General features: G+C 38.1%; 1 protein-coding gene across 1 annotated transcript in view; it reads left to right on the top strand.

The window, feature by feature from the left end:
* Nucleotides 1–20401, top strand: part of LOC131033406 (probable cyclic nucleotide-gated ion channel 5) — a 295575-nt gene that overhangs the window by 176220 nt on the left and 98954 nt on the right. Inside the window, exon 6 of the mRNA XM_057964642.2 lies at nucleotides 18012–18123. Within this exon, the coding sequence (XP_057820625.2) occupies nucleotides 18012–18123 (112 nt within the window). The remainder of the gene's footprint in view (nucleotides 1–18011; nucleotides 18124–20401) is intronic.

The raw sequence follows: 20401 nt of genomic DNA, 5'->3' as shown, positions 1-20401 counted from the left end.
TAAGTTAAAAAAAAAAAAAAGATAGAGCGCTTGAGGTATAATTTTAATATTTTTATAAAGTCGGCCTTCTTCTTAGTTTTTTTTTATATTTTATTTTAAGGCTTATTTGCTAGGTCGGCCTCTTGGACGAAAGAAGGTGAGCGCTCTATATATGGGAGGTGTTTTTTCTCAATTCAAATCATTCAATCATCCTTTCAAATGCGAATTGGAGGAGCAAATTGGAGAGGTGATTTTCTTGCGAGTTTGGAGGATAATTTCCAGATTTTTTTGAAGACATTTGAAGGCGAATTTCCAGATCTTGACGAGGCAAGTGGAATTTGTTCTTTTCCAAGCTAGAGGAGGCGTGATTCATCCAAGGGAGGACTATAATCTAAGCTTGTCCATCAAAATCCGGTTTTCTTCCTTCATTTTTTCAAGGTTTTGTGCTTAGATACTCAAAGGAGGAGGTATGAAGAATCATTTTTGAAGTTCTTATTCAAGACTTATTGTGATCCCATTGCAATTTTGTAAAATCTAAGTCTTGAAGATCCAAATTTCATTCATTATTAATTTGAAAATGTGTAATTCTTGATTCATCATGGCTTTTTTTCAGATTAATATCTTAAGTTTTACCTTTGAAAGGTCTTAAATTTCATGCTTTAAGGTTTGATGCTCAAAAGACTAACTTTAATATTTTGTGTAGGCATCAAGTGGAGATCCCGGAGTTGGAAAATCAAGCCAGATCAAGGACGATCAAGCATAGACAAGGATGACCTTCTTCGATCCAGCATCATCAGGATAGGGGCGACCTCCTCCAGTCTAGCATCGACAAGGATGGCCTTCTTTGGACTAACGTCATCAAGGGCGACTTCTCCAATCCAGTATTCCAAGGCAAGGTACATCAATCGTCCTGCACATCAAAGAAAAGGAAGTCAGAACAAGGGTTCGTTGAAGAAGTAGATAGTTCCAGATGAATTAATTAAAGCTAGCTTCTCAACAACATCAAGTTGAATATCTACCAAGTTACAAGTGTCAGACGATGTGGCATCCTAGTCATCACTTCTCCAGTCAGTGTGGTCCACCTCAGCATGTCCAGATTCAATGTACCTAACTCATGGGAGGTGACACATACTTCGATGTACCTACTTGTTGTGACGTTTTCACACATCGCCCCATTGCAAATGGGGACCCATGTTTTTTTTGCTTTTTAGGGTTTTTTTTTTTGGTCTTTTAGGGTTTTGTTAGCTAGCCTTTCCATTTTGAATGCTGTCGGGGAGATCAATAGGGTAGCAAGTCCGGCTTGAGTGAGGTCCTGATCCTGAATTTTGGCTAAGTCTGGAATGTCCTGATCCTGAAATTTGACTAAGTCTGGAAACTGAAAAACCTCAAAAAACTAGATTTTGCAATATAACTCCTGGAGGTCTGAAACCACTCTCAAACATCCTGAAAGTATATATGGAATATAACTTAAAGTATAAGAAAGAAGAAAGATAGAAGGAAATGTCACTTATACTTAACTCTTATATTCCATTAAAATTGTCCTGATAGAGAGTTCGAAAAGTCAAATTTCGCTCCTATCCTTCACTGAGGATCCAGAGCGAACTTCGCTCCTGTCCCTCCCAGGAGGACCAAGGCGAGGCGCTCCTGTCCCTCACCAAGGGACCAGGGCGATAATACTTATTTGAGCCATTCCTGACCGTGTTTGGACGAATTGAGACATCAAAGGCATGGTGAAGGACGAAATGAGCATGATAGAGCATCCAGACTTGATCAAAAACAATGAAATGATGAAGTTTTTGCCTAGAAGGTCAAATTCGCTTCTGTCCCTCACTGAAGGACCAGAGCGATTTTCTTTATATGCACAATTTTAGACCTTTTTTGGACATTAACTTTTATTCATAGCATTAAGTAAGATGATATCTTCCTTAGCCAAGACTTTTTTTGATGAAAATTGTAACGATTTGGCCTAGAGAGCAAATTTCGCTCCTGTCCCTCAGTGAAGGACCGGAGCTTAAAGTCTGACATTGCTTTGTCCTCGCAGGATTTTAACGACTTGATGATTTGAAGAAGTCCAAAGAGATGTGTTTTATCAAATGAATGTAACTTGAAGTGCCGTCGTGAAGGAGAATGACCCAAAATGCAAAAATCGCTCCTGTCCCTCAGTCAGGGACCAGGGCGAAATCCATTTGTAGCTCCCGTCCCTCTCCCAGGGACCAGAGCGAAGTTCTTCATAAGGCATGTTTTAGGCGAAGATCAAGCAAGTTTTAGGTTTGAAGGCAAGAAAGGAGGTGAATTGAACCCATTGAAGACAAATTGAAGATTATGAAACGTCAACAAGGGACCCAAATGCCTAAGTTCGCTCCTGTCCCTCAGTCAGGGACCAGAGCGATTTTTACCTTAGACAAATTTCTTGCCAAGTTACAGTGAATTCCAAGGCATGGATGAGTGGAAGGAGGTACAACAAGACCAATGAAGATAAATTTTGAAGTTAGCAAGGTGAGATGAAGCCTACAAGAGCAAGATCGCTCCTGTCCCTCACCAAGGGACCAGGGCGAAATTTTGATTATCTTGCCTTCCACTTAAGTTCAGGACCTCTCCAAGACAAGGTGAAGAGTGGTAAGGGCGTTTCGAAGCATCTCAATCAAGCACAAAGTTACGAAGACCACCAAATTGAAGGATTTGCACTTAAATACTTAAGTTCGCTCCTCTCCCTCAGGCAGGGACCAGAGCGAAATTTCCATAAGGCCTAGATTTTGAAAGTTGATCACATTTCAAGTGTCCAAGGGGATCAAAAAGACTTTATTTTACACGATGAAAACGGTGGCAAATTAATGGAAGCAAGGACAAGTCCAAGACATTCAAGTTCGCTTCTGTCCCTCTCCAAGGGACCAGAGCGATATTTATCATAGTGGCCAAATCTCTCAAAAATCACGTTAAGAAAAGATCATGCGAGGTGGTAAAGGGTCTAAGGTGTCTTAAGGGGATGATATACAAAGGTTTCAAATGTCGAAAGATTATCAATTGAGCCAAAGAGGCTATATCGCTCCTGTCCTTTGGACAAGGACCAAAGCGATTTTTATTAAAACACTCATGTTCCTTCAAAATCATGACAATGCAAGGACACACAAGATCAAGGACATTATTTAAGAGGCAATGAACGAGGAACCAAGCTTGAAAGATGACGCATTTTGACCAGGGCTTCAAGTTCGCTCCTGTCCCTCTCCAAGGGACCAGGGTGATAATGGTCATAAAAGGCATTTGTTCACATAAGTAAGACACTCAAGCTCGAAGGACCCAACGAAAGTGGCAAATTCAACGTGGAGATGAAGACTTTGAACGTTAAAATTGCAAGAATCAAGACCAAGATGATGGATCGCTCCTGTCCCTCAGTCAGGGACCAGGGCGATGAGGTTTGTATTTTTTCATCTTCCCATTTTGGCTTCAAAACCAAAGTTCCCAGACTCGGACTCGGCTCGGACTCGGCAAGGCCAACTCGACTCGTGACTCGGCTATGACTCGGCAACGACTCGGCAATGACTCGGCAAAATTAAAAAAACCTTGAAATTAAGAGATTTTTAACAATTTAAAACTTGTTTCATGCACCCATTATTGAATAAAGCCCAATTATAATGTCTGCTAGCTTGTTATGCCATGAAAGGCATGCTGGTAGAGTATCTACTTGTTTGGGGCTTTTGTTTAGTATTTTCTTTGGCCAAATTGAAATTTTGGGAGCACCAACATGAGACATCATGCACATCTTCACTTGGAAACTGTAAGGAATGCTTGTGTATGGTAGCATTAAATAGTGTGCTTTTTGAACTTAGGTTTTACCTTGGGACTATAGTTGACCTTGGTCTTTCTTGGACCTCTTAGTTTTTAGGCTATATATATGTTGGATGGAAGGGGGAATTGTGAGGCCAGAAGGGTTTGAAATATGCTCCTCAGAGACATGTCCCTTGCCAAAAATAACCTTGTGCCCCATGGGGGGATTTTTTGGGATGTGGGGATAGGTAGGAAATATCCCCAACTCACCCCCTTTTTTCAAAATTTTAAGAAACATCCCTGTTGTGAGGTACTCACACATCGCCCCATTGCAAATGAAGACGCCCACTTTTTGCTTTCTAGGGTTAGCTCTTTTAGTTTTGTTGTTGGTCGTTTTAGTGTCTTAGCCTTTGCATTGAAGGGATTGAGTTTCTCAAAGGTCATCAAATCAGGTGGATCTCCTCAAGGTGGAGTGAAGGAGGTTAGGTCAGTTGAGTGATTAGGGGTTATTCAGATCATTCCTAGGGTTTTTGTGTACTATCTGGTCACGCTTCAAGTTGCTAAATCAAACCTTGGTTGAATGCATAGTGTCCTCCTAGGTCCCATCCCTTACATCAAGGTCAGAGTGAACTCGCCTTAAAAGTCTGGAATGTCATCTTGATCCTGAAATGGCCTGAAATTTGACTAAGTCTAGAAATTTGAAGGATCCTCCAAAAACTAGATTTTGCATTATAACTCATGGAGGTCCGAAACCACTCTCAAACATCCTGACAATATATATGGAATATAACTTAAAGTATAAGAAAGAGAAAAGACATAAGGAAATGTCACTTATACTTAAATGTTATATTCCATATATGAATCCTGACGAAGATACTAACTTGTCAAACAAGTCAAAACATTGACCTGTGGTGGCCGAGTTTTGGAGCTTGGACTCGGCGAGTTTTGCCATAACTCGCCTGACTCGCGAGTCAGGCGCGTTGTGGTCAAAACCTCGCCGAGTCCGAGTCGCGAGTCAGCAAAACTCGCTGAGATTGGCTCGACTCGCCAACTCGGTGAACTCGCCTGACTCGTGGCGAGTTTGGGAACTCTGTTCAAAACAAACAATTGAATTTATTTTAAATGCTAAATTCGATAGGTTTTGAAAATTTAATTAAGTGGCATTTAAAAATAACGCATAACATTTATTAATTAATTTTGCCTATTAAAAAAATAAAAATAAAAAATTATAAAGGCATAAAGTTAATTATTTATAAAATCAAGTTGAGCGCTTGGGTTTATTTTGTCAAGGTCGGCCATTATTATTTATTTAAAATCGTTTTAATTGCCTCATTTTATCAAAGTCGGCCTAGAGGTAATTGTGAGAGGTGAGCGCTTATAAAGGGAGGGTGAAAATTTCATTTTCAAATCATTATTCAATCATCTCTTACATGCGATTTGGAGAAAGCAAAGGTGGTGCGAAACATCTTCAAAGGGGAGTGCGAGCTTGAAGTTAGAGTTAAGGCGAACTTGCCAAAAATATTGAAGATCACATCAAAGACCCCAAGGGTGACGAAGTTGATAGGAAGGACGTTCGCTTGAAGATCACGTTGAAGACCATCTAACGTTAATTTTGCCTAGGCAAATTCCTTGTTTTGCATTCTAGAGTTAGCTCTCAAGTGAGGTATGGCGATATGGATTTATTGTTTTGATTTTGATTTTTGATCGTCATAGCCTTCAAATTTTGAATTGTAATAGCTCAATCGTCGTTTAGGAAGTGATAACTCAAGGACTTATTATGAAGTTTCCTAAATTTAATCTCTAATCTAGTTATTCATTGCAAAATCATGTTGCTAATTTTGAAATGTTGTGTAGGCATCAAATGGAGATCTCATCAAGGAAAATCAAGCCGGATCAAGGACGGTCTTCGCCGGGACGATCAAGCCAGGACAGGGGCGACCTCTTTCGATCCAGCGTTCCAAGGCGAGGTACATCATCATCCTGCACATCAAGGACACAAGGAGTTAGAACAAGGGCTCGTTGAAGAAGTAAATAGTTCCAGATGAATTAATTAAAGCAAGCTTCTTAACAACATCAAGTTGAATATCTACCAAGTTACAAGTGTCAAATGAGGTGGCGTCCTAGTCATCATTTCTCCAATCAGTGAGGTCCACCTCAGCATGTCCAGATTCGATGTACCTAACTCATGGAAGGTGGCACAAACTCCGGTGTACCTACCCCGGCTATCCATTGGTCGAATTTTCTAGAGAGGACATGTGTCCAAGCAATACAATTTTATCATTGGTCAAGCATTAAATGTTATGTAATGGTTGTAACAAACCCTAATTAGGGTTTTTATTGTTGAATCTTGGCCATTGATCTCGAATGGATCTAAGCCATTGAATTGTATTGAGGGCACTATATAAGCCCTGGCATTTCATTTTGTAAAGGGTAATTAGCAATAAATTAGAGAGAGTTGTAAATAATAGAAAGCAGTTAGTAGATAGAGAGTAGTTAGAAATTGATAGAATAGTAATTAGAGTAGAATAGGAGGACAAGGCAAGAAATTGTTGCCATTGATTGTAAACAAACTCCATTTTCATTGAAGTAATGGTGAAGTGTGTCGTTTCTTGCAATTTGCATGGTTTCTTGTTGAGTCTTCAATCCTAGATGGTAGATGATTAGATGAATGGAGGAAATGTGATTGATTGATGGTGGAATTCGTATATCCATACTACTAGCAGTTTGTTGATTGCAGACTTGCCTTGTGTAGTCAACTGGAATCATTCAGCTTAAGCTCAATTTCAATTTGTCGCTTCTTCATTGATATGCATCAACTTGATGGTGTCTATGCCTGCGGTGATGATTTGAACATCATAAAGCTTCCCTTAGAAGATCGCACTAGCCTTGTGGAGATGGTCCATTGATGTCAAAACAAGACCTAGTTAGAGTTTCATCAAAAAATCAAATCATTGCTCCTACATTCTTAGTATTAGGATTAGATCTTCTCTTCGCCCTCATCCTTTTTCCATTTTTTCAAATCTAAGCCAGTAAGAGCCTGTGTTCCAGCAAAGCAGATCGGAAGTTCAATCATCAGATGTAAGTCCCCTTGTGATTCCAGCAAATCACATCATACCACTGGAGTTTATCCACACGTAGAGACCCTACTAACCAGAACATTGGAGTCATCCTAACTGATCCTTCATGCGAATCTTCAGCAGTTAGAGACTTTATTCAAGAGAGGATAAGATGCCTTTAGGTATTTTATTCTGTGTATGATGGTGTACAAAATACACGTCAACACTACCGCGGCTATTCATTGGTGGAATTTTCTAGAGAGGACATGTGTCCAAGCAATACAATTTTATCATTGGTCAAGCATTAAATGTTATGTAATGGGTGTAACAAACCCTAATTAGGGTTTTTATTGTTGAATCTTGGCCATTGATCTCGAATTGATCTTAGCCATCGAATTGTATTGTGGGCACTATATAAGCCCTGACATTTCATTTTGTAAAGGATATAGAGAATAGAAAATAGAGAGTAGTTAGCTAGTTGATAGAATAGCAATTAGAGTAGAGTAGAGAGAGAAGGCAAAGATTGTTGCCAAGATGTTGTTGTAAAAGACTTGTAACTTCATTGAAGAAATGGTGAAATTTATGGGTCGATTCGACAATTTGCATGGTCTCTATACTTCTCGTATTTGATTTCATGTTATTAGATGAGTGGAAGAAATATGCTTGATTGATGGTGAAATTCGCATATCCATACTACTAGCAGTTTGTTGATTGCAGACTTGCCTTGCATAGTCAACTAGAATTATTCAACTTAAGCTTAACTTCAATTGTCGCTTCTTCATTGATATGCATCAGCTTGATGGTGTCTATGCCTATAGTGATGATTTGAACATCATAAAGCTTTCCTTCGAAGATCGCACTAGCCTTGTGGAGATGGTCCTGCGATGTCCAAACAAGACCTAGTTAGAATTTCATCAAAGATCATTCATTGCTCTTACATTCTTAGTGTGAGGATTAGATCCTTTCCTCGCCCTCATCTTTTTTCCTTTTTTCAAATCAAAGCTAGCAAGAGCCCGTGTTCCAGCAATATTCAAAGCAGATCAGACGTTCAATCATCAAATGTAAGTCCCCTTGTGATTCCAGCAAATCACATCATACCACAGAGAGCTTATCCACACGTAGAGATCCTACAACAAAGAACCTTGGAGTCATCCTGATTGATCCTTTTCCGCGATATCTTCAGCAATCAGAGGCTTTATTCAAGAGAGGATAAGGTACCTTTAGGTATTTTATTCTGTGTTTGATAGTGTACAAAATACACGTCAACAGAACCCACATTCAATACTGTCCTTAATAATCTTTCCTCAAACCTTTCAGGTTCTTCATGATCTTCCTCTTTCTCTTCTCTTCTTGTTCTTCCTCTTAATTATCACCGACATCATCATCAGGGGTTCTTCTCTGTGCCCTTTCTAAAGCATCCATTCGTGCAATCAAATGCTGCAACATCTCGGGAACTCCTCCATGTTACCTTCTACCTCTTCCTTGGGCTCCTCCCCTGTGCACTCTCCTTGGAGGCATTCTGTCCACTCAATTGCAACCCAATCTCTTTTAGGCTCTTATACCACTACGATGGCACACACTGCTGATCACAAAATCTATCAATAACATACAGGAACTTACAAGTAATTGACAGGGCAATAATGATAGGAAGTTTTGGAATTAACCAATGAATCAATTACACAACATTCTACCCCAATGATGACAGGAAACAAAACTCAGTTCCCTACAAAGCACAATGAACATAAACTATTCCCTATTTCAATGTTTCATAGTTATTACAAATGCTACTGGATTCCTTGAGGAACCGGCCTGTTTACAATACAAACAAAATGCTTTTCTACAGACTCCCTCGGCCTTCTTCCATACAGGCGCGATCAATCAATATGGTCAGTGCTTGACAAACGACCTTCCTCTTCACAGATTCCTATGTGCTTCAACCAACTCTTGCCACACACGGCCAACAACGTTCGCTTCTTTAGTGGGAATGGACCAACTCTTTTCCACTAAATGTCCAACCCCAATACTTTGGCAATCGGCCCTCTAATAGGTGGAAGTTCGGTTGGTTAACCACTGCCAACATGGCCGTGGCAACCGACTACCAACGTGGCCTTAGTAACTAACAACAATCACATTTCAACATATCTTCCTGTCACGGCTACGACAAGAGGTAGGAGTATGAACAAACTCAACCAGTCGTACGACAGGAGCAGTAAGAAACTGCGACAGGAACAAGAATAGAAACAAAACCCAACCAAAACTAAAAGAAAATGAAACACCCAAAAACCAAGAAAGGAAAGGGATGCCTTTGCATCAATAGGTGATATGAAAATCATTTGCTTATCCTTAGGAGATTACACCATCTTTGTGTAGTTGTTTCCTCATGGTGAAGCAAAGCTTGGTTTGGTTGCATCGAGCTAGCTTCCTACATTCTTGGAGTAGCGTAGACATTCTCAATCCTTATCTCTTCTATCTTTTATTTTCCAAGTAAGTTAGTAAGATTTCATGTTCCAGCAGTGTTCATAAATGAAGTCCTATGATTTCAGCAAGCTCACATCATACGTTGAGTCTACGTAGAATTTAAAGTCTATTGTTCGCATTGTAAACCTTGGAGTTGTCTTTTTTTATCATATTCTTTTGCATATGAGGTTTCTTTGTTCAAGAGAGGATAGCATACTTGGTATTCTATTTTGGGTTTGACGTGTCCTAAAAAACACATCAACAGTCTCTAACTAAAATAAAGTCCAGTTTTTGTTTTTCTTGAAATGCAAAGGTGGTTATCAGGTGGTTACAAATTAGTTATCTCAAGAAGCTCTATAAATAAAAGATTCTTGGCATTGTAAAGGGACTTTTTGTTCTCACAAGTTTTAGCACAAATGACTTTGAGTTGTATAACTTTACAAAGTGAATATAAAGTATTTTGGAGGTGTTGCATGATGTTGGATGTTCATCATTTTTGACTTATCATATGTAAATGTTAATAACATCCTTCGTAATTTTGAATCCTGATTTTGTGAAAGCAACGGTCAAGTTTTAAATGAATTTCTTTGAGACATTCTTTCTTGATATTTTGGAATGAATATGTTAAATTCGAGATATCTTCATCATGGAGTTTCTTACCTGTGGTCTTCGATTCTCATGGTGGAATAAATGGAATCCTTTTTATGAAGCTCTGATAGCACTTTATTTGTTGTTAGGAGTTCCTTTTTCATTCAAGTTTTGTCAATACTTAGTACTTTTTGGTTTTGTCAATACTTAGTACTTTTTGGTTAAAAGTACACCTAAAAATATCAAAATCACATTTAATGAGGGAGCTGTCTCTCTTAATGCAGAGGAAGATTGCATTTTGCAAGCAATCTATCCAACTATTGTAATGACTTTGTCACTTTCCATTGGGCGAGTCATACCATTTTTGAAGTAACAAATCTATTTACCAACACCTCCGAAGTGGATACCAAGATTCAAGGGAAATAAAGTATGAACCAAAGAAATGGGACTCGGACTCGGCAAGGCCGACTTGGACTCGAACTCGGGACTCTGCGTCAGACTTGGCTGGACTCGGGAAAGTGAAAAACTCAAGAAATTTAGAGATTTTTAAAGATTTAAAACTTGTTTCAGACACCCTTTATTGAATACACGTTAAAGACACAAAAACATCATCAAACTCGGCTCATTTGATTACATACACAAGTATACATCAATCACATAAGCATAAATGCAAATTGTAGCTGAAGAAAATAACAAACATAGATATATAAATATTGTCAAATGTATACAATATTACAAAACTCATGGAATAAAAAATCCATGTCATCATATGATCATCATCAAATGTTTCATAGAAATACGAAAGGTAAATAGTAAATACTAAATACAACTACAAGTGTACAAGCCTATGGCTGAGAGGGTCGTGCACCCTCTCACCCTGGCCCCCTGCGAAGGCGTTTAAAGTAGGTCCTGGATGATTCAGCAGCCATAGTCGCTCCTCGTGACACCATGCCATGCTCACCAACATTAGGAACAGCTGTGTCACTTTGAGTCTCAGTATTTCCCGTCTCTGCTCGTGCTCTCTGCTCCTCCTCTGCCATGGCTACAGCCTCAGCCTCTATATCTACCTGGTCGATCCAATCAATGTCATCATCACTAAATACAGCTGTAGGAGTCCCAGGAGCTGTTTGATTCTCATTGCCCCACTCTGCTTCAAGATCAACCTCATCTAGGATGATAGGAGAGATGTCAACTAATGCATTCTTTCTCATTCTTAGGCGGAGGTTATAGTGAACAAAGACGAGATCATTCATCTTCTCCACAGATAATCTATTGCGCCTCTTGGAGTGTATGTGCTCAAACATACTCCAATTGCACTCACAACCTGATGCGCTGCATGGTTGGCTCAAGATGCGAATGGCCAACTTCTGAATATTTGGTGTCTCTGGGCCAAAAAAGCTCCACCAATGATCTGAGTTTGAAATGAGAAAAATAAATAAAATCAGTCTCACTCATGAACTCATTTAACAAGTTACAATATAGTATTGAATAAAACTAAAATTAAGCCTTAAATTTATTTTTACTTGGTGTCATAGTTGTCCTACCGTCTTTGGCGACAGGACGAGAGAAGGTCTCCCCTTGTGCATCTGAGAAGAACTGTAGCTCTCGAAAAAGGTCTATCTGAGAAGTACCAGCAGGTCCCATCTTCTCCATGATTGCATATAGCCCATTAAGGACCTCCAGATCAGCCTTGAAAGAAGGGATAAAACGGAATGCTGGATTCAGATAATAGGTTGCCGCATGGATGGGCCTATGAAGCTGATGATGCCATCTCCTATCAATGATCTCCCAAGTGGGACCATACTTGCTCTCATCTCCTCCATAGACGAATCTGATGGCCTCCTTCGCCCTATCCATGCCCTCATATATGTAGCCCATTGCGGGCTTATCTCCATCCGCAACTCACAACAAAACCACCAAGGGCTTAACAAACTGCAAAATTGAAAATATTGTGTAATTTAGAAAAATTAGCAAATAAGAGAATACATATAATAAGTTATAAAACATGAAGTTAAATAGTAGAATTTATAAAAAAATTACCTTCACTATCTCATCACAAGGGACCCAAAAGCCTTGCTCATAAAAAATGCAGTCTGCCATATCTTTCCCTGCAGGGGTGGTAGCATAGGATGAGGAAGACCACTCCTCACCAACAATCATACGTCTCAAGGCAGACTTAGACCTAAGCATTGACTGCAATGTGAGGAAGTTTGTGGCAAATCTTGTGATTCCTGGACGAGCTAACTCCTTCTGCTCTGTGTATTGTCTCATAAGAGCCAACACCCATGAACGATTATATACAAATTTGCAGACATTTCTTGCCCTTTCTAACACATCTCTTGACCCATGGGATTTTTCCAATATCCTCCAACATGAGGTCAATGCAATGAGCAGCACATGGAGTCCAAACTATAGATGGGTGCCTCTCCATCAATAGTCTACCTGCAGCAACATAATTTGTTGCATTGTAAATTGTAATTAATGGAGGTACAAACTACCAGATAGTAATTAATTTGCAAACAAAATTAGTTTGTAATCAAAAGTTTACCGCAGCAACATAATTTGCTGCATTGTTGGTCACCACTTGTACCACGTTCTCCTCACCCACATCTTCAATCACCTCTTTTATCTGCTCACATAGGTAGGTGGCATTCTTGCAATGGGCAGAGGCATCAATGGACTTGATGAAAACGGTGCCCCCTGAAATAAAAAAATAAAGCTAGGTCAATGATCATTCAATAAACCATTAGATAAAAAATAAAAAATTAAAGACTATATGAAACTAAAATTAATCAATCATCTACGGAAGAAACAAGAAAATTAAGGAGAGTTCTATTTCTCCTATCCGTCCAACCATCAGTCATGATGGTGCAAACTTTGGTGCTCCATATCTGGCGTTGTTCATCTAAATCCTTCTTCACATCATCCACCATTTGAGACAAAATGGGTCCCCTCAAATCACTCTCACTAGCGGCTTTGAACCTCGCCCCACATATGGTAATGGAATCAACCATTTGTTGCCAATAAGGAGACCTGTCGCAAAGAAACTCAATGAGATAAGTTAAGTATAAAAAGTCAATGAGATAGTTAAGTATAAAAATTAAAACAATCAAAGTTATCAAACATAAAAGTTAGTAAATCATTCACCTGGCTACAAAGAATGGAATACAGCTGTAGCTCCAAAACCTGCCAATTGCCATTTTAGCAGTATCATGGACCTCCTTGTTCCAACCCATGCCCTCAAGCGATGGTTGGGACCCAGGAGTAGTGCGAGGCACAAAGAAGGAATCCAACCTAGATTTACGAATCCTAGGTCCAATGGTAACACTCCCACTACAACTGCTAGTGCTAGGAGCATGAGAAGTGGTGGTGACACTGCCACTTATAGAAGCAGAAGCAGAAGCGGAAGCACCAGCAGTACCAAACTGAGTGGGACGATATGGAGGTAAGGAAGAAGGGCCTCCAACACAACCTAACTGTGTCCCTCTTCCTAAAACTGTCTCTCTCCCAATGGCCGCTCGATCCTCTTTTTGTTTCTTTTTTCTTTCAATCTCCTCAACCATTACGTAACATTCACGTACGGCCTCAGGGACTGCTTTTAGGCATGGTTCGGCATCATGTCCACGCACACCAGCAATATGGTATTTCAGCCTATATATACCTCTATGGAATATTGTTTTGCAAAACATACATTTTGTTTGCCCCTTTCCTTTCCCTGGAAAATCCTCATGATATTTCCAAGCAGGGTCCTTTCTAATGGGGGGTCTAGAAGCTGAAGTAGCCATTTTAGGATAGTTTTGTGAAACTTGAAGTTGAGGAAAATAATAAAGTGAAGTTTGCTGCAATAAAACATTACAAAATTACAAATACAAAATAAAATTAATACATATTACATACATTAAAAAAAACTAAAGTAGGGTTTGTCAAACCCTATTTAAAAAAAAAAAAAATTTACAAACCCTACATAGTACAACACTACAACTACATACTACATGCTACATACAAACATACAAAAGATTTTGAAAGAAAATGTAAAACTTTCAAAATAAATGAATAGAAAATGGAATTTTTGCATACAAGAAACAAACTAATCTTCAAAAAAACAATCTTACCTCTTACAACAAGCTTGAAATGAGCTGCAAAGTCTTCCTATCCAACTTTTGATGCACCAAATCGAAACACAATGCAGCTCCAATGTGACAAATTGAAGAAAACTTGAGCTTCCTCCTTGTTGGTTTTTCTTCTATGCACCCTTGTTTTTCTTCCCAACTCACTTTACTCCTTTTTTGGCAAGTGAATGAAATGAAAGTCACTTTTAGGGATAGAAGATAATTTACCGAAAAAAATGGACTTAAAAAAACATTGCAAAATATTTTTTTGTTTTTGTTTTTCATTTGGCTTGACGCTGACCGAGTCTGGGGCTCGAGACTCGGACTCGGACGAGTTTGGGCCAAACTCGTCAACTCGGCGAGTCTGGCGAGTTTACTCGCCAGACTCGGACTCGGACTCGCGGAGTCTAGGCGAGTCCCGTTTCTATGGTATGAACCCAAACTCGTCAACTCGGCGAGTCTGGCGAGTTTACTCGCCAGACTCGGACTCGGACTCGCGGAGTCTAGGCGAGTCCCGTTTCTATGGTATGAACCCAGCCTTTTGTCTCTTTAAGTTTGCCTTTTATCTTTTCTTGGTCACTTTTGTGGGCTTTTTGTAATATCCCCTGTCTAATAGAAGACTGAAAACAGGGAATATTTGCTGTCAAGAACTGTGTGTTAGCTGTTTGCGTGTTATGTGGACTGCTGTCTCAGTAGTTTTCAGATTGGTATGTTGGACATCCAACACTAATTCCACATGAAAGATCATTCACAAATAACTTTGAAATGAAAGTATGATAATATTGAAAGCTTGATAACAACCTAGATGAAGCTCTCAAACATGGACATCTACTAGCTGGCATTTTGTCAAATAATTGTCATACATTCTCAGAATTCAAACATATAAGGTGCAGCCTCAACTCCTTAATCCTTTATTCATATGATAGCACAATTTGGCATTACGTGAACTGATACAACTACTAATTTTCAGACTTCTGAGGACAATGAAACTATTAAGTTATGCACAGCAAACTGAATTAACAATGTAGTCTATAAGCAAATAACCTGATATGAATTTGCCAAGGTAGATGATGTAGTTGCAGGCTAAAGATCCTCAATGATGACGGCTCCAATATGCAAATGCAAAGGACATTATGTGCCGACCCTGCTGCTGCTAATGAAGGTCTGCAATCTGCAGATTATTGTCATATTACTCCTCCAAACTGATCGATTTCTCCTCTAGGTGACAGCGCCTTACTCCCAAGGGGTTCCAAGCTATCATATACATTCAATAGTGAAAATCGAAGAGCATGGGAACCATGGACCTGCCTCAGATCAGACTTTCAGTATGATCCAAAATGACACCAAAATGCCTTGCAAACAGTCCCAATCATATCGCCTCACTCCCCCATGAATTTAGGAGACATTGCAAGTCAAAATAGATGCATGTAGGAGGTGGCATGAACAAAATCGTGGGTTATATGAACCTGCTTCAGACTGATGACTGGCTGCAATCTTCATTCAATTTGCCTCCCCAATTTCTGCAAAAAAGCATTGCCCTCTTCTCAGGTAGGATCGCTGATCTCTAACTCATGTAAGCATGCATCTACTATGGGTATTGGGACAAATCGTAGAAGATGAAGAACTTCTTCAGACTGGTTCCTGCTCTAATGCTCGGATCACTTCAATATGGTTGCCCTTTTCTTAGACAAGATAGATGTCTTCAACACAACAAAGATGCATTCACCATGAATAAATGAATAAGATCAAGGTAGTCTGAAGGTCTGATACAAATACCTTGAATCTGAAATGAAACCTCAATAAGTTCAAGTGAAAGGACTGATTGTCTTTCCCAATCACCATAACCTGTTATGCATGTTGAGACATGGACCAGCTAGGACTCGAACCTAGGACCTTCCATAACACTGCTGGAGTGCTCTACCACTGAGCTACTGGCCCCTCTTGGACCAGTCCATCGTCAGTCTGGGTGTGGCTTATTTCCAACACAACCGATGCACAATGTGGAAAACTGAATATTTCCCATTCTCAAGAAGAACCTAGGGTTTCGCACAGCCCTTCCTCAATCTGCTGAAGGTCTACGTCCTCAGAGATCAAACCAATGCAACGCATCAGTTATCATCATATCCAAATCTCCAATCCCCTTGATCATCAATCACCCTCTTCTATTTATCCTTTTCATAACCCATCATGAGATTCCTTCTAGAAGAGGGTAGGTACACTTTATTATTTATTATTATTATTATTTAAGTAACTTTAATTATTTTAATTTTATACTTTAGTCACTATTTAATTAAATTAATTAAATATAAAGTCACCTTTTAATTATTAATTTATTTTAATGACTTAATAAGAAATTAATTTAATTAATTTCTCCTTATTCCTCCACTTAACCAAAAGGCTAAGTCTTCATGAAAGGCTTGGAAAATGGGGACATTACACTTTTCTATGCAACTTGACATCACCTTTCAAAGTTTAACGTTTGCTGAGCAGAAACACTAAGCATATTTAAGTGGTGCAAGGGCGATATAGACAACAACAGTGAAAGGTGTTTTATCCTTCCAGTGCAATATGATTGTATTATGTAATATGTAGTTAGTAATTTTTTTGCAAAAATCAATCTTTGGAATATCCTTTGTGAATCTGTAATTTGGTATAATGTCATTATTGATAATTGGTAGATACTATGAAGATTTCTGGATTCAACTGTGTATGGGTTTTTTTGCATCAACGTTTCGGATCACACTCCATGCAACTATCTCGTACATCTTGATGATGGATCTCGGAGTTTGATCCGAAATGTTGATTCAAAACAACCCATACACAGTTGAATCCAGAAATCTTCATAGAATCTATCAATAATGGACTGTGGAAATCTAATAAGTTTAATTATTGATAATTGCAAAACATGTTTATGCCTATAGGTGTTAAGTGTTCACTAATCACTGTCCTACATTTTCAGCTATCATATCATATTTCCGATGGTTAAGATGCTTGTGAAATCATTTATTTTAGACATCTGATACCCGGCATACATCTATTGTATTTCCCCGTCCTTGGTGAGAGATTTGAAGTACAATTCCTTGGATATGTGAAATTTCAAAATGTCAATAAGTTGCCCATCCAACTGATTGTTTTGTTGGTCACAAGTTGTGAAGATATAATAGAATCCTTATCCTTTCTTTTCTTATGCAGCCTAGGCATTCATTAGAACACAAAGAGGATGCCATTTTTGTAGTTTGCTAATATGTTATTGATTTCTCTCAAGTATGAATGAGATATATTTCTTTTTAATGTGCTTCCATATAGCTCTGGTTTCTTGTCATTTTGTTTTGGTGTTTTGCAACTTCCTCAATTATCTGGTTCTTATTGTTGATTTTCCTAGGTTTTATTGGATGTATTTTAATGTATATATCTGATTCAATCTGATACTTGCATTCTTGGAATTCTATGTGTTCTCAAATTGAATAACATTATACTATATATATTCCTTTGGAGAGGCATGTCCTTGAACAGACATGTCTCTCCTTTAATTATAATAATTTAATCAATATTATAATGTTTCATCAATCAATTATTAATTTAGAATAATATAATAGATTAATATTGAATATTAAATTTTATATGATTAATAATAATATAATATAACATAATAATATATTATTATTAATCAACATATATTATATGTATTCTAAATGATCATTCAACTGAAGCTACAAACATTAACACTTACAAGCTGGTTTGACAAAACGTTTGCTCCAAGAAGATAATATCTTTTTTGTGCAAGGCATAGCTTTGTTTCATAATGATGCATAATATTTAGTAGATTCTCTTAACTCTGTCTTCTTGATGAATTTTATTTGATTTGGTATTCCTAAATGTTCTGATTAGGTGAATGTAGTACTGTTTAACCCTTGCCAAAATTAAAGGGAATGGAAATTTGTTCACATAAATTTATGTGAATGAATTTCTCTACATTTATTTCAAATGCTTAATTCTGCATATAAATTTATGGAAATACATTGTTTCGTTGCTCTGCTAAACTTTATATGTGGCGTTGCAGCACATTTTGCCAGAGTTTGATACCCAGTGAGTATACTTGTGAGATCATTTTCTCATTAATTATTATAATTCTTGGATTCATATTAATGGCACTTCTTATCGGCAACATGCAGGTAACATTGTCTACCTAATCATTTAGCCCCTATTTTTAGAGTATTATTTATTTAATTTCAAACTCTTATTTACTTGATCTTGGTTGGTTTAAGTTACCAGAAAACCAAGATTTTAGTCAGAATAGTCACTGAATGTGTTATAATGACTTGTTGTTTTCTAATAATTCTGCAGACGAGTATTTTATTAATTTCAATAAATTCATTAGCATCTTGTTAGTGCTTTAATTTATCTCTTTTAGGTTAACACAAATGGAAGAGCATGAATGCAAAACCTTTTCTTGAATTAGAAGGAAAAAATCCCTTGTAACAAAGATATAACCTTGTAAGTGTAGACAATTGGATTTTTATTATGTGATACATACAACTTTAAAACAATTGTCTGTCTTTCTGGTTCTTGGCCAAGGGCACAAGGCTTATTAGCACTTTACCGAAAACAAGATTTGTCTTTTATTTTAAAGCAAATAACTTAAAGAGTTAACAAGTGCTTACTCTTTTTAGCCAATAGCAGAGACTATAAAGCATGAGTAAAAAAAAACTTGAATTGATTAAATTTTAAATGCACACGATATTATGAATCAAATATGAAGATTTGTATACAAAGCCACACAGCCCAAATCAAGGACTAGTTCAATACAAATCCTACAATAAATGTCAAGCAATATGCAACTCCCTAAATCAAGATATCACAAGGACACATTATTGGGCTTGAACTGCAATTAAAGCAGCAATGCCACATCTCTGTAGTCAAAAACCAGGAAGGGGAGAAGGACAATTGGGGATACAACAATAAATGAGAGGAATGGCATTGGCATGGTTGCCACAAGGAAGGATTCCAATTGCAGCAACTATACTGCAAGGACAAGCTGTAGGGTATGGGCAACCTTCAATGGATACATCAATTTGTCTCGTGGAGTACCATGATAGCAGGATATGATGAAACAATTTTTCTGAAAAAGGCTTTTGACAATTCCAAGCAACTGCAATCAGTAGGTTATTGACACCCATTAATGCATAAGGAGAGAGGAGGCGAGAGAGAGGTGAAAAAGAAAAGAAGAGACAATTACATGGAGAAGGAACAAAGAAACAGGGGAAGCAAACACAATTGGGAGGTGAAAAGCCAAATTCCACAACCTCTGATTGCGTCCTTCCTGCCTAAGTCACCATGATTGATCGTTTTGGACATCCATCAATGCGCGAGAAGAGAGGAGGCAGAAACAGCATTTGTACAAAGAATTTCTGTAGAGATAACTGCCTCATGGCAGAAGCTGTTGTGAGGTATGTGATGGAGATGGCTATGAAAAGAGAATCCAAAAATGGTACTTCTATTCTACACCCACAATATCATTATTCTTTAGTCAATGGATGTCACAGTTTGGTGCTTTTGGATGAGACCCCTTACATGGCTGGAGAGAAGTATGAACTATCCAATATAACTAATTGAGGGCATATGATGTAAAAGATGAAATCAAAGAGGCTTTTTGAGAAGGCTTGCCTGAGTTAGTCTCTTGTTCTGGTATTCTCATCATTACCTCAAGGGATGCTACAAATTTGAGTGGTGGTCCTTTCTTTTAGTTGTATTGGGAAGAAAAGGGAGTCTAAGTGAAAGTCAGGATGATTCAAATGATATAATGACAAGTCTCAGAGTCAATGATACAACTCTTGTGCATCTTTTCAAGAAATTTTATCTATCTCTAATCAATTTGGTAGCCCTTTTAATATGTGTAAATTTATATCATTTGATAGGGGTGAAGTGAAGATATAGCATGGGCTATATCCATTGATCAAAGGCAAAAGGAGAGATGATAACGTATTTTACGCTTCATTCAACAATATTTTCATTGTCATCCCTAAAGATAAGTTACATTCCTCCATATTATCTTTCCAAAATATATTTACTTTTGGATTAGCTACTCAGTTGAAGGTAATCGAGTTAGGTTGATACTTTCTTATTATAATTATTATAAGGTTGATGATATTTTGAAGGTTTCTAAACCTAGATGCATGGTTTACTACATTGGTGATTCCTTGTTAGTTAACTTCATCATTTATACGAGCAGGTGTAGTTTATTGCTCTAATGAATTACTAGGGATCTTATTAATTTCTTATGCGCTAGATTGAACTAAATTTTAGATGATTTGTAAAGATTGTGTCTAGCATTTGTAATGTACCGTACGCTTATCCTGTCTACGGTCAACACAACCTCCACCGTATGGTCAACACAATCTCCACCGTATGGCCAACACAACCTTCACCGTACGGCCAACACACCCTCCACTG

The sequence above is a fragment of the Cryptomeria japonica genome, chromosome 7, assembly GCF_030272615.1.
Source record: "Cryptomeria japonica chromosome 7, Sugi_1.0, whole genome shotgun sequence".
Taxonomy (NCBI): domain Eukaryota; kingdom Viridiplantae; phylum Streptophyta; class Pinopsida; order Cupressales; family Cupressaceae; genus Cryptomeria; species Cryptomeria japonica.
The sequence above is the reverse complement of the archived record's forward strand: the minus strand, read 5'-3'. Positions and strand labels throughout refer to the sequence as shown.